Source organism: Ruditapes philippinarum, unplaced genomic scaffold (genome assembly GCF_026571515.1).
Source record: "Ruditapes philippinarum isolate M1 unplaced genomic scaffold, ASM2657151v2 ctg5941_1_1_1_1, whole genome shotgun sequence".
Classification (NCBI taxonomy): domain Eukaryota; kingdom Metazoa; phylum Mollusca; class Bivalvia; order Venerida; family Veneridae; genus Ruditapes; species Ruditapes philippinarum.
In genome coordinates this window covers 1-13853 of record NW_026854283.1, presented here as the reverse complement: position 1 = coordinate 13853, position 13853 = coordinate 1, and the positions used below count along the sequence as shown (strand labels likewise).

The window sequence follows — 13853 nt, the reverse complement described above, 5'->3', positions numbered from 1 at the left end:
TGATTTGACAAGTATATGAAGCCGCTTAAACATATTGTATGTTTGTTTAAATCAGAATGTGTATTTCCTATTTGAAGCATATCATGTTAGGATTTTATTAACATAAGGATAAAGAGTATTGAAAAGGTTTGAAAATGTCATAATTAATTGAAATAATTTTAAATCACATAAGGTAAGTTTCTGTGTTATAATACAAATTCAGTCCCTCCTAGATTGCCTATTATTAAGAGGGCAGCGGTCATGTGACACCCATTCTCAACAAACAGAGTTTTGGCAGGCAAAGAAACAAATATTCACAGGCATTTTCGCAAATGTTCACAAGCAAACAGAAGAATGTTCACAAGATCGCGATTTTTAAAAGCAAGATGCCGAGTTTGACAAGGCATTATTTGAAATTTTACAAGATAAATTTCAAGATCAAAACTTTAGTCAAACTCAGAGTTATGTAGGCACAATTAAAATAACACACGTTATAAATGAGTCAAACGCACGCATCACCTTATGTTACTATGTGAAATGTTCATCTGACGAAGTAATAGTTGGGATGTTGGTAGATATCAGCGGTGTTAATGTCATTGACTACCTATAACATTTTACTGTCCACTGAAGCATACAAATTAAACCTAAATTATTCTCAGTCGGTGAATCTTTGTCTTCAGCAAATGATACTTAGTTGTATTAAAAGTATATAAACATATAGAACAGTTCCATTTTGAGCATAATTCTTATAGTTTACATGTTTTTGTGGCTGACATAGAAGAATCAATAGGGATGTATCGTATATTAAATGCGAATGGCGATTCGTTATTTTGAATAGACATAAATGTACAATGAAGAAAACACATGGTAAGGTGAAATTACATAGATATAGTGTACGTTGATCTAGTATACATGGTTCATAGTCTGTAGTTATCCACGCTGGATATGAAATGTTTATACCAGCCAATATTAAAGTTAACACTTCACATATACTTTATATATTTGATCCTTCAAAATGATTCATTGATAAATGGGTTAATATCGCTCGTTCTTTAGTAGATAGAAGATACATGTTCAGAATTAAGCTTTATCAATTATGAATGTATTGTCAACACTTTCCTTTTAAATTTAAGGTGAATTCCATTGTCAGCATACTATATAACATAGTATTATCCCCGACAACTGAGACTAAGCACAACACTAAATACCGTATTCCGGTATAAACCAGACAAGGCGCTTGAATAATAAAATGCTAAAATCTTGCCTTTTTACCCAACGGAATGAACTTGAAAAAGTCTCATTCATCTTTTGTATGACAATAAATGAAAAATGTAATAATCGGCGACAAAAAACGATATTAGTCTTTGTTGTGATCATGATTTCTGCAAGGGTCTAGAGGTACTGCTCCAATCATGTAATGAGTTAAATCCATTTATGAGAGTTCACTGTAAGACGATTACAACAAAGCAACTGTCTGAGATGACGTTATTATTAGTGTTGGTTTAGAACTGATTCGTAGCTTCATTAGATTGTTCTGGCACAATATCGCCAACAGCCGTATCATTTCTTCTACTTTCTTTCCAATCAAGTATCTGATAGCGTTTCTTCCGTTCGAAAAATTTGCACTGCAAACATGTTATTGTAAATGTTAATTTATATAATTATATATTTATGTTAATCATATTACGTCATTTACGAATATTTGAGAAGTAATTTTGCAAGATATCTTAGAAATTGTTATGATTGTATGTGGTTTCATTCCGCGGGATAAATTTTACCGTGCTAAAGCCGGAATTGGATATTGTTACATAAACTGGTGTTGTCTATTTCAGTGAAGTTTTATCATCTAATGTAGAAAAAGGCGATATATCTATATATATAGATAGAAAGAAAATAAATCAAATTATTATCGTAAATCAATTTTAGAAATATCTTCCATTGAATTGTAATCAATATTTAGTTAAGAATTTTATGGTTTTATTACAGACATCAATAAATTAGAAACTCACTTTCCACAGTATTATGATCAGTAAAGTCAATAGGACTAAACCTCCAGCTGCACTTGAAATGATTATCCACATATTTACCTTCCCTGGTGCAGTACCATGTTTAAGAAAAAATGTAGCCCATTTCTGAAAAAAAAAGGAAAAAAATATAAATTTTGAAGAAAACACCGCAAACAAACAACTTTATGTGCTATACATTTAATCCACGGTTGTAATTATAATGAAATAAATATGATTGTAACACTGAAGACATTGAACAGGTTTTGAAATGGTTGCTTAACCCAGACACGCGAAGCAAAAGTAAGAATAAAGTATATTTTACTAGGTACATGTATGATACAACCTGTCTAAATTTGAAATGAGAAATGTGCATAGTTAATTTTTGCTGTACAATTTGCAATCAATGAAAAAATATGACACATACTTTTTGGAAAGCGGACTAATACAACAATTATCATTTATCTTGAAAATACACGTTAAGAATATCTTACCCGAGCAAAAACTGGTTCGGTCCATGCAACAGATTTCAGCCCGTACCAAATATTAGGGTCACTGACATTGGCAAAAGTGGCAAATCTGACACCCTGTGCGTTCTGTGAATAAGATACAAAATGACCCGATAAACACAATTCATAATGATGACTATTTCTATAGAATAGTCTCTGTTATTTGGGGAACAACTTATACCCTGCCCTGGTTATGACGTAGGTACTGTATCTACGTCATATCCTTTTAACGCTGGCGTCGAATATTGTAACAAGGAAGAAATGAGTTGTTGAAAAAAATGGAAAAAATCGCTGATCAAAACAGCAATCGATAGTAATATCTTCTAGATATGAATCGATAAGACGTCGGTGATTTTCTGTGTGCCCTATAAGCAGCAATTTTGTTGATATTTTCCACGATTGAAGCGGATTTGTTCTTGATGTCTTTGGTGGGAACATGGAACACTGAATCTAGCAGGATATTATATGGACAGAGAAGACGAGATTGGAAGAATGTGATTAAAGACAATACACTACTGGTCTGTATGGGAAATGTGGAAATAAATGTGATGGTGATCAGCAGCGTCTTGTGATGACTCCTGACATTTGTTGTATGAGATAAATTGGTGACTGATGTTAGTAGAGCTAGTAGTTTAGTTCCTTACAGTATTAGGTGAGGTATTTCCTGTTTAAATGTTTATTTTATACATTATTTTACAATGTGAAACCTAGGTTTAGATCTACAAGTTGAACAAATTAATTATTCAGTTATATTTCAGTATTTGTTATCATAGATGTGAATACATTGCCTTATTTTAGGGCCTATTGTTTTCATGGTAAAATTAAGTATGCATAATAAGCAAATTATGTTGGATAAGAAGGGGTTAAAATCACATTAAATAGAAATTGATAAATTAATAATGCACAAATAATTAAAAGATGCAGACTTCAATGCAACATCAGTCACATGAGTAAGATATTAGATAATAATAATTATAGTAAATTAATAAACATTATATAAAAATAAAATAATAACAATAAATTAATAGTAATAATAATGAATTGATAATATTAATAATAATAAATTATTAATGATGATGATAATAATAATAATAAATAAGTAATAATGAATTGATAATAGTAATAATAATAATAATGATGATGATGATGTGATCTAATGATAATAATAAGACAATCATGAATTCATAATTATAATAATAATAATAATAAATTATTAATAATAATAAATTAATAATAATAATAATTTTAAATAGACTATGTTGTTTATAATTCATGGTGTAGGCTACATTACAGTACAGATTTATAACAAATTATATTTGTCACACAATTTATTGCAATTTTGAGTTGACAAGTTGTAGTTCACTTTTCATTGTAAAATTTATTTTCCATTGCACCTTTTATTTACTTTACACAACATAAAAAGATAAATATTTTAATATAATAAATGGATAGCTAATTTATTAAATGATTGTGAACCTCTTTTGATGATTTAGTCATAGTGAACACCATCCAAATATAAAACTTTAAATTTGAAAGTATATCATTTACTTTTTATTTTTTCTTATAGTTTGACACTAGATCTACTCATAATTAAACTTAAAACTTTTATTTAGAGGGTAGAAGTTTTAAATTTAGAGGTTAAACGTTTTCCATTTCTTTAGGATTTCTTATAATCTCATGCTATATGATAGGTACTCATTCCCCTAAGCTAGTGATAAAAGTGAACACGCTTCTTAAATTTTAGTGTTAAACACTGTTGATAATATTTACACAAAATCATGCATTCAACTTTAACTTTTCTTTGTTGAATCTTGTTCAAAGGAAAATCATTCAAGACAATTTTCTCTTGGCTTTAGTATAATACTCAACTTTGGTTGAATTGCAAGACCAATTTTTATGTAAACTAATAGAGAATGTGAGGTTTGATATTTAAAAAGTTAATATAAATCGTCTTACTTTAATTTCCGTGATGAAACAATATTTTATTGTGAAAAGTACACCCTATTAAATTTCAAAATAACATGGTTATGATATTAAAATGACATTGTGCCTATTTTGTCATGGTCAAGTTATGCTGAATTGACTTCATGTTTCAAATAATTGACTGAAAAAAGGTTATTGACCTACAGCTGATATTTTAAAATGTTAAGGATAAAATATAAGTATGCATAAAATATAAAAAGACTGTCCCAAACTTTTATAAATTGAACATTTTGGGTAATGTCCAATGGCATTGATTTATCGTTCATAAATGGAAAGTACATAATCATTATAAAAATTGAAAGGAATTACGGCAAGATTTAAACTTATTTGACTTTCACCTGTTCACTCATTATAATTAAAGCCTTGGATGGGCATTATGCATTATGTCAAAAATATCTATTACATACTGTTTAATACTGTTTACATTCTATTAGTGTCAATTAAATGTACAAATATTTTTATAATTTTGTAATAAATTATTATGCACTTCAGAGTCCATCTAAGCTCTTGATATTTATATAATTTTTGTTCTTAAAATGATTGCCTTTTTATCTTCATGGTAATAAACTTTGTTGATTTCTGTCTGGATTATTTTATTAACAATAAACATAATAAGGCACATAAAAAACACTAACTTTACAATGTTTAAATAAAATGATGCAAATACTTTGGCAATGTTCTAAGGTTTCACTTTGTTCAAAACTTAAATTACCATATTATTAGGCTATTATTGTTTTTCAGCAGCTACTTAATTTGATAATCAAAAATGTCTTGGCTGAAAATCAGCAAATGCTTTCTGTATTGCAGATAGATTAATGAATGTGGCTTTCAATTAAAATAAAATGTAAATACATGTGTATTATTATAATCAATGTTTATTTAAGTCTATTAATTGGTTGAATTGACTAATAACCAATACAGAATCAAACAACTTTTAACTGACAGTATAGCTGGATGCTGCAAACTGACCAGTGAAAGAATATTTTGTGTAATTGCTGATAACACTGGCAGTAGAATTTATGTCCAACAAAAAGCTTAAACCATTATTCTTGGAGTTTGGGAATTTAGTATGTTTTTGGCCAATAAAGATATTTTATTAGTAAATATTCCATGAAATCTATTAATTGTTTCAAATCTTTTTACAGCTCAGTTAAGTATATTAGTATAAGTACCTATTTTAAATAAGCGCTTCACACAGTTGTAAGAAAGACAGTCCAGGACTGACCAGGATGGGTGGTGTGAAATGCTGCAAATTGAAAAATATAGCTCGAACCTATGTTCAATTGTGGCAACCTATGTACAATTGTGGGGTAAAAAATTAGGACAATTTCTAACACGTTAATATTGCATGCTATTCTAATGACAATAGGTGCTAAGCATACTAAAATGTAATACAAGTGTTCTGCCTTGTCGACGATATGATGCATTAAATTGTTGCTAGTTTTCTTTACCGCATGGAGTGTAAGTGTTTACATCATGCGATTTAAAAACAAATGGAAACCTGATTAATGTAACATTATTAAACATGTTGGTTGAATTGGAAGGATTCGAACCCATGGAATGCAATTGGAAATATCTGCTCTCAGAGTCATGCAGGTCTCACGATCTTGATGGTCACTATTGTATTGGGCATATGTTTTCGGCGCGTTGGTTGGTGGCTGCCCCCGGGGGACCCTCGCCCACTTTGCGGCCCTCCAACCCTTCAGAACCATAATATTGAAAATTGGTGAAAAAATGTTTGGGTTATGGAGTTCAATTATTATTAAGATGAGTGCTGAAAAATGTGCAGCGAGTTGCATACCTTTACTAAATATGTATATATCTAAATCAATTTTTCATTTTTTGTGGGAAATGAAGGTAATTGAATTAAAAGCATATACCAAATATTAAAACATGTTTCAAATGAAAAATACTGCAGTTTAAATGGTTTTGGGGGGTTGGGAGGGTTGTGGGGTGGGTGGCTGATCAGCGCGCCGAACACCTATGACATAGAGTGGTTCAGGAAAGGTATATTTGAAAAGTTGATGTGTTGATGCATAATTTATAGTTCAGTTGATTGAATGCACTTATTGTATACATGTATCTAGCACATATTTGAAGCAGTTTGAACGTTATTGCAATTGATATCTCGAAAACATGCACTGTCAAATGTATATACATTTAGCTAGCACATATTTGGAGCAGTTTGAATGCTTTTGAATAATTCATGTCAAGAGAAATGGCACTGAACTCGAGATCTTGATGGTTACTACCCAAATTATTGTGTTTCAGATAGTGTCATATTTGATTTATGAGCGCTAGTATATCCATATTTGTTGGAATGCTGCTTTATTTGCTAAGATGAATTACCTACATGGCAGTGTTGTATTATAAATCATAGAATGGCTGGGCACGACTAATTTTTTTTTAAGTATTCAATTCGCCGGAGCCAATAATAGTATGATATTGGCGAAGCCAATATTGTATGTTATTGGCGGAGCCTTCGACTGGAAAACGGGAAATCTCCCGTTCACCATCCGAAGTCTAGTGGCGGCCGGCGAATAGACATTTTGTGATACTGGCGATACTGGTTTCTGCTTCCCAGAACCAATTTCGCGCAACAGTGTCAATGCTGTGTTGTTGCTCATATACATTTGTGAAAATTGACTATTTTGTGAATGAAGAATTGAAAGACTAGTATTGCTTTGATCAATTATTTTCTAGAACATACTGTTCCAAAAAGCTATACAGTTTGTTCCATTTGCTTGTTTTGATTTTGTGTCATTTGTTTGCTTTGCTATGGATGCCCTAACAGGGTTTTGTATGCCCGGTATCCAAACCTTTTGGCTTTTATTAATGGAGTCGTGCCCATAAAATGCCAAAGATAAACTAAGACATTACTCAGTGAGATAAATTACATATGCCACTATGTATGACTATAAAATAAAATTAGTTAAAGTATGATATTGTTTTGTTGTTGTCCCTAATAATGATGACTATTTCTATAGAATAGTCTCTGTTATTTGGGGAACAACTTATACCCTGCCCTGGTTATGACGTAGGTACTGTATCTACGTCATATCCTTTTAACGCTGGCGTCGAATATTGTAACAAGGAAGAAATGAGTTGTTGAAAAAACCCACCCGCCCTCCTCGTCAATTATGAGTGTGAAGTGTCAAAGATTTGAGCTTAAATTTAATACTAGTGTCATGCTTGTTTTGTTGTTTCTGTCCTCTTTTGATATGTTTTCAGATTAGCCAACATAAGCGACGTGTTTCAAGACAGCTAGCCCTACTAAATACCACGGAAGAGGTATCTTTTAGGAAAACTGCTTGGGCCAAAACCACCAGCAGAGAGAATTCGACAACGGTGCGACTCCAGAGATGTGTTCTATGAACTTTCAAATACTAGATTTCACATGTTGTGTCTGCTAAATTTGCATTTTGCGGCCGGCGAATAGACATTTTGTGATACTGGCGATACTGGTTTCTGCTTCCCAGAACCAATTTCGCGCAACAGTGTCAATGCTGTGTTGTTGCTCATATACATTTGTGAAAATTGACTATTTTGTGAATGAAGAATTGAAAGACTAGTATTGCTTTGATCAATTATTTTCTAGAACATACTGTTCCAAAAAGCTATACAGTTTGTTCCATTTGCTTGTTTTGATTTTGTGTCATTTGTTTGCTTTGCTATGGATGCCCTAACAGGGTTTTGTATGCCCGGTATCCAAACCTTTTGGCTTTTATTAATGGAGTCGTGCCCATAAAATGCCAAAGATAAACTAAGACATTACTCAGTGAGATAAATTACATATGCCACTATGTATGACTATAAAATAAAATTAGTTAAAGTATGATATTGTTTTGTTGTTGTCCCTAATAATATTACTTAAGAAGGCAATTCAAGAGAATCTATTGCCATCCCTGTAAAACATTTAGCCATTTCTTTTTTTTGTACATGTAGAAATATAAACTTTAGAAACAAAGAATTTATTATCGTCTGATTTAGTTAAGTCTCTATGTTTTTGGTATCATGATCTGATCATGTTTTGCATACTTAGTTGGGTTATTCGAAGTCAACTTAACGAAGTCGATACCTTCATATCAAATCCAACCCCCGATTGTTTTTGTTTGTCAGGAAGATATACTAGCTTTAGGAAAGTTGGTTGTTCTACAAAGATGTACCCGAGTAATGCAATAAAAACACCCAGTTAATTTGGAATCTCACCATATTGTTTCTACTGTGTATGTTTGATTTACAGACCATTAAAGGGACGTTCAACCACAACGTTAATACGTAAATACTATAAAGACATAATTTAAAGAATGTAAATTCAAAATTAGAGTAAAGTAACCTTCTCTTTGGCCAATCCCTTTTCGAATACATCTACTGTGAACTCAAAAACTTCTTGCTGGTATTGTTCCATATCGGTCAGCTTACACTCGATTACAATACAGCCATAGTTCACATTCTGACAGCTCTAAACGAGAATATCAAATGCTTGGTTTTATTACGCAGTCATCGTTTACATTTAACCATATATTAAATGTAAATCAAGACGCTGAGCGTACAGTTTTCTTTCCATGCGTAATGTACTAAATAATAACCATCGGAAATGAAGCGTTATCAATTTATTAAATACCTGTGATTATTGCCATATATTACAAGGGTTTGTTTATATCAAGCTTTAACACATGGTAATGCATGGGCAAGACTAGTTACAGAATAATTACAAGTTTAAATAACAAACAAGACAATGACTAAAATATAAATCTGCATATTTTAATTGAATAAGGAAATGAGACGCAATGGAGGTATGGCTTAGCTAAAATCAATGCCCCAAGACTATAAACAAGACAAAGGTCTCTACTATATCAGGCGCCGTTCTAAGACTGTTAAAATCCGTTTTATACAGTCACATATATAATTATATAAATATATAAAAATATTTTATTTCAAATATCAATGGCCTTGATTAAAAGAAATCTTATTAAATCACCTATTATCTCTTATTCGAATGGAACGAAGGTAAATAAAGCAAAACAAAAATTAGAGAAAAAAACCTCCATTACGGCATGTTCAATGTAACTTGATACATGTAAATGACGACTTACAATAGTGTTCATCTCTTGGTAGTTCTCGTGCAGATAATCCTCAGTAATGTCGGTTGTAGTATCTTCCTTTTTATACACTTCAATGTCTTCAAAAAAGAAATATGGTAGGGTTTAGTATATTTAAGAAATATAAGGGAATATGTACTTATTTTCCTTAAGAGAAATGTAGTCAGTCTGTTAAGGAATATAGCTCGTATGTTTTGTCTTGTTTTGATTTGTTTTCCCTCTTCTTCGTAGAAAAACAAACGTTTTGTTGTTGTTGTTGCTTGTTTGTTTTTTGTTATAAAGGAAAGGCAATAGGCATTATAACTTCTTGTCAAAGCAAATTGCGACAGGGAATGAAAATGTTATGCATAGGAATTGAAAGCGGAATTAGAATTCAAGGTGGTTGTGGCCTCATTATATGATTTATATCATAATTTAAGCAAGCTAATGTAATGAGATACATACCTCTCTCTGTCTTGTCATTTTTATCTATTACAGACATGCCGTTAGCGTCTTCTTTTATTGAGCACGAATTTGAAATGTTCTGTAAATAGATACAATATAATAAGTTAACACCATGTGTAATCGTGATGCTAGCATTATTACACGGTAGTGAATACCTAAATACCTTTTAAGATCCTGTATGTTGTAATTAAGGTTGTTACCATACTTAAGTGAAATTTATATATGCATATAATTATGCTTCTAAAACAATGTTCAACATCGAAGAATATGTAAAATATGTACTGTAGATATTTGCCCACATTATACGTAATCATTAAGAATTTAGGATACATGCATTCATTTTGAAAAATCTGACTTGGACTTCATTGAAAATTAATTTCTAATTACCTCCCTTTATTAACATGAAATGTAAATTTGGTTATTTCTTTACAAATAATGCTTTTTGGAACTTACAATATAGATAAATTTTCACTTGAGTATCTTATTTATGATATAAAACCATATAAAATTGAGTTACAGGTTCTTTGATAAAACGACATCAAATGTCTAATAGCCGTAATATTCAATCATCATATTATTGCGTTAGCCACAGTTTAAAACATATCAAAGGACACAGTTACCTTAATCATTGCAATTTGAACACCATGCTTCGTAGCAGGAACCGTGAAATTGACGTATGTAAAATGTAGAAAGCTTGGTCCTTTGTTAGATACGTAGAAACGTTGAAGAATACTCAATACACGTTGACTGTTTACGTCATCTTCATATACTATCTGGTCGTCAACGTTGTTGCTAATAAGAATGGTAAAATAGAGAGAAATCAAAAATCCCTAAAGAATGCACAAGAAGAGAAAATTGAAAATGTTGCAGGCATGGTTTGATTGGGCATGTTCATGGACGGTAGTGGAAAATGCTAGCTACCGTTCACGCCCCCTAGCACCGGCTAACGACAACTCTCATAATCTACCAATATTTGGTAATTGTCTAATATTAGCAATGCTAATTATCAACACATGTTTATAACTGTACGCCTCTGCTTTGTTATAGCACGGAAAAACAATTTTGATGAAATACTAGCTTATATTGTATGGTATGAGAAGATATGGTATGATATGGTTTAGCATCATTGGTAGTGATTTGATATTGTACAGTGTTATATGGTAGGACAGAATGACAGAGAATTGAGCGGATTGCGATACTGTTCGGTTCGGTATGGTATTATAAGAATCTGTATGGACTAAAATAACATTGTATGGTGAAGCATGGTGTGGCATGCGTTGTTATTGCATATAATGGCATGGTGGTATTTAATTATTTGCTATGGTATGGTAAGGGTATGATATGGTACGGTACGGTACGGTAGGTAGGAACGATAATGTATAATATTGTATTGTATGATATGGTATTGTATGGTATGTTTTGGTAGGGTATGATATGATACCGTATGGTATGGTATGGTTTGGTATGGTACGGTATTGTATAAAATTTTATTGTATGTTATGACGTGGTATCATATGGTATGGTATGGTTTAGTATGATACGGTATTGTATAAAATTTTTACTGTATGTTATGACATGGTATTGTATGGTATGGTATGGTCTGGTACAATAGGTATTGTATGGTATGGTATGGTGCAATAGGTATTGTATATTATGGTATGGTATAATATGCGGTTAATTGCTACCTACTCTTCCTGTATAACAATATCGTGTTTCAATCTAACCGGGATAACCTCTTCAAATATGTTGTTATAAGGGTTGACATCCGGATTCTTTTGTTCTGCTTTGATTTCAATCTGCAAAGTTGAATTTATGTTATAGTAACATTGTCAATATCAACTCATTTTTCTTTTTTGTAATATGATTAGAACGAGACAAACATTGACTTATACTAACTCAATTTACAAAATCGCATTCGGGACTTGGATAAGTAAACGGCATTGATTATAGCTAGAATTGCAGTTTTTAAAAAGGTATAACACATTACCGTAATCAAGCCTTTCATTCTTTCAAGGTCGTTGTTTGGAAAAAGAATTGGATTCGATATGTCATAGTAGAATTTCACTTTGATGTTTCTTCGTCCCAATAAAATGTTGTTTGCTTTGCATACGGCGAGGGTGACGTCACTGGTGTTGGTATGGTCCGTTAACTCGCAGCTTGCTCCGATGATACCATGGTCTGGGCTGAATATTATTTAACAATAAATATATCCAAAGTATTATCGGTTTGTTTGTGTTGTTTTATGTTTCTTTAAAGGAGCCTCCAGAATTCTTAAGTTTATGTTATGTTAATATGTTATTTTTAGATAAATCGTTTCATATAATTCTCAAATCAAAATAATTATGATGGAAAATGAAATTTGCCCTCGATAAAATAAACAATCAGGAAACCCCTTGAAACATCTATATGTAAATTAGAAAAGCGGACGAATCGTTCCACGATCTTCTATTTTTAGAAACGAACGTCACTGGCCTGCTATAAATAGCTCTCGAAACGCTGTTTTGAAGAAGGCTTAACAGGGATATGATTATTGATGCTCTTTCGAAGATAAAGTTACTGAAATACTTGATTTGAAACAACACATAATTGTTTTTTCAAACCAAGAAAAGAAAACCTAAAGGCCGCTTTAACTTTTACAAAAATATTCGATATCATGATAAAAATGATTTTGGAATTGTAAATGCGGTGTATTTTAAACTATTTTTAAAGTTCAAACACAATTTATACAATTATGTGTCTCTTATGTTATATAATTATGAAATTCACATTGAACTATTCTTTGACTAAGACTCGAATCTGTTAAACTTTCAATATGACCTTTGAACATCACATTAATTCCTTACATTTTGTTATTTCAATGAGTGTAATAAACCTTACAAATTTTAAGATTGCATGTATAAATTGCTTTCTATGTGCGCCCGATCATGCCGGGACGTAAAATGTAATTTTCCGTTTATTTCATTTTATTCCAACCAAAATTGTGCATGTAATACGCATGTATATTTAACATGACAGTACGTAGTCAATATCTAAAAAATAATGACATCGTTGATGATTTTCCTTATACCGAGTACGCTTTACTTTCTCCAGTATTGCACCAAAGCCTAGCTAAAGTAAAAAATAATACCGTGTTTCGGCAATTCTCACATTTTTCATTCATAATCGTATGAAATCGGCGAGAGGAGATGGATTAGCCGTTTTAAAGTGCGTTCCGGCAAGTTAAAAGGCAAGATTTTATTAGTAACTTGTCCAGTTTATACCGAAATACGATATTTAGTATGGTGCTCCAACACTTGTTTTAGTCTCACTCTATGCTTATCATAATTGTTATACGGACATAAAAGATGCAAGAGTCAGTGATTCGCAGTATAAGAATTATTACTATTGACACCATCATTTTGCAACAATTACGATTCACGAACTATCACATTTATTGAGCATTTGATATAAAATAAAATAAATATTAAAGCATGTATAGCTATTGTAGTGGTTGATCATTTTAGCATGATCGGACCAGTATTGACGCACATATGAGATTTATTAAGTGTGCATGTTGAATTTTTACGTTTACTTAAAAATTTTACTTAATATCATTTGTTCATTAATTTCATTCATTGTCAGGATTGTCAAATTAAGTCAATCAGTCATTTAATTTAGCAATCATTCATTTCATCCATCAACGAACAAATAAAGAAATACCGGTAAGCACCCGTTATGTTGAAATCATATCATTAGTACATATTCACCTGATTGGTCGATTCAGTACAGATGATACATTTGACGTAAAGAAAACATTATGTGATGTCTTATTCACACTTCTTACGTCAACAACA

The 13853-nt window shown here is 31.6% G+C and overlaps 1 protein-coding gene across 1 annotated transcript; it reads right to left on the bottom strand.

The window, feature by feature from the left end:
- Window positions 1-774: 774 nt before the first annotated feature.
- Window positions 775-13847, bottom strand: LOC132739647 (uncharacterized). Its single transcript, XM_060727399.1, has 10 exons — window positions 13767-13847; window positions 12008-12203; window positions 11710-11816; window positions 10641-10812; window positions 10021-10099; window positions 9571-9656; window positions 8811-8936; window positions 2477-2578; window positions 1989-2111; window positions 775-1604 (listed from the first exon to the last, which is right to left on the bottom strand). The coding sequence occupies exons 2-10, from the start codon at window positions 12023-12025 to the stop codon at window positions 1482-1484; spliced, it is 936 nt and encodes a 311-aa protein (XP_060583382.1). The 5' UTR covers window positions 12026-12203; window positions 13767-13847; the 3' UTR covers window positions 775-1481.
- Window positions 13848-13853: the final 6 nt, after the last annotated feature.

Excerpts from the sequence above, each read along its gene's own strand:
- LOC132739647 (XM_060727399.1), bottom strand. Across the intron at positions 10,813-11,709 it reads GATATTGTTATACAGGAAGA|CAACAACGTTGACGACCAGA; the intron begins GTAGGTAGCAAT and ends CATTCTTATTAG. Across the intron at positions 1,605-1,988 it reads TGATCATAATACTGTGGAAA|TGCAAATTTTTCGAACGGAA; the intron begins GTGAGTTTCTAA and ends ACATGTTTGCAG.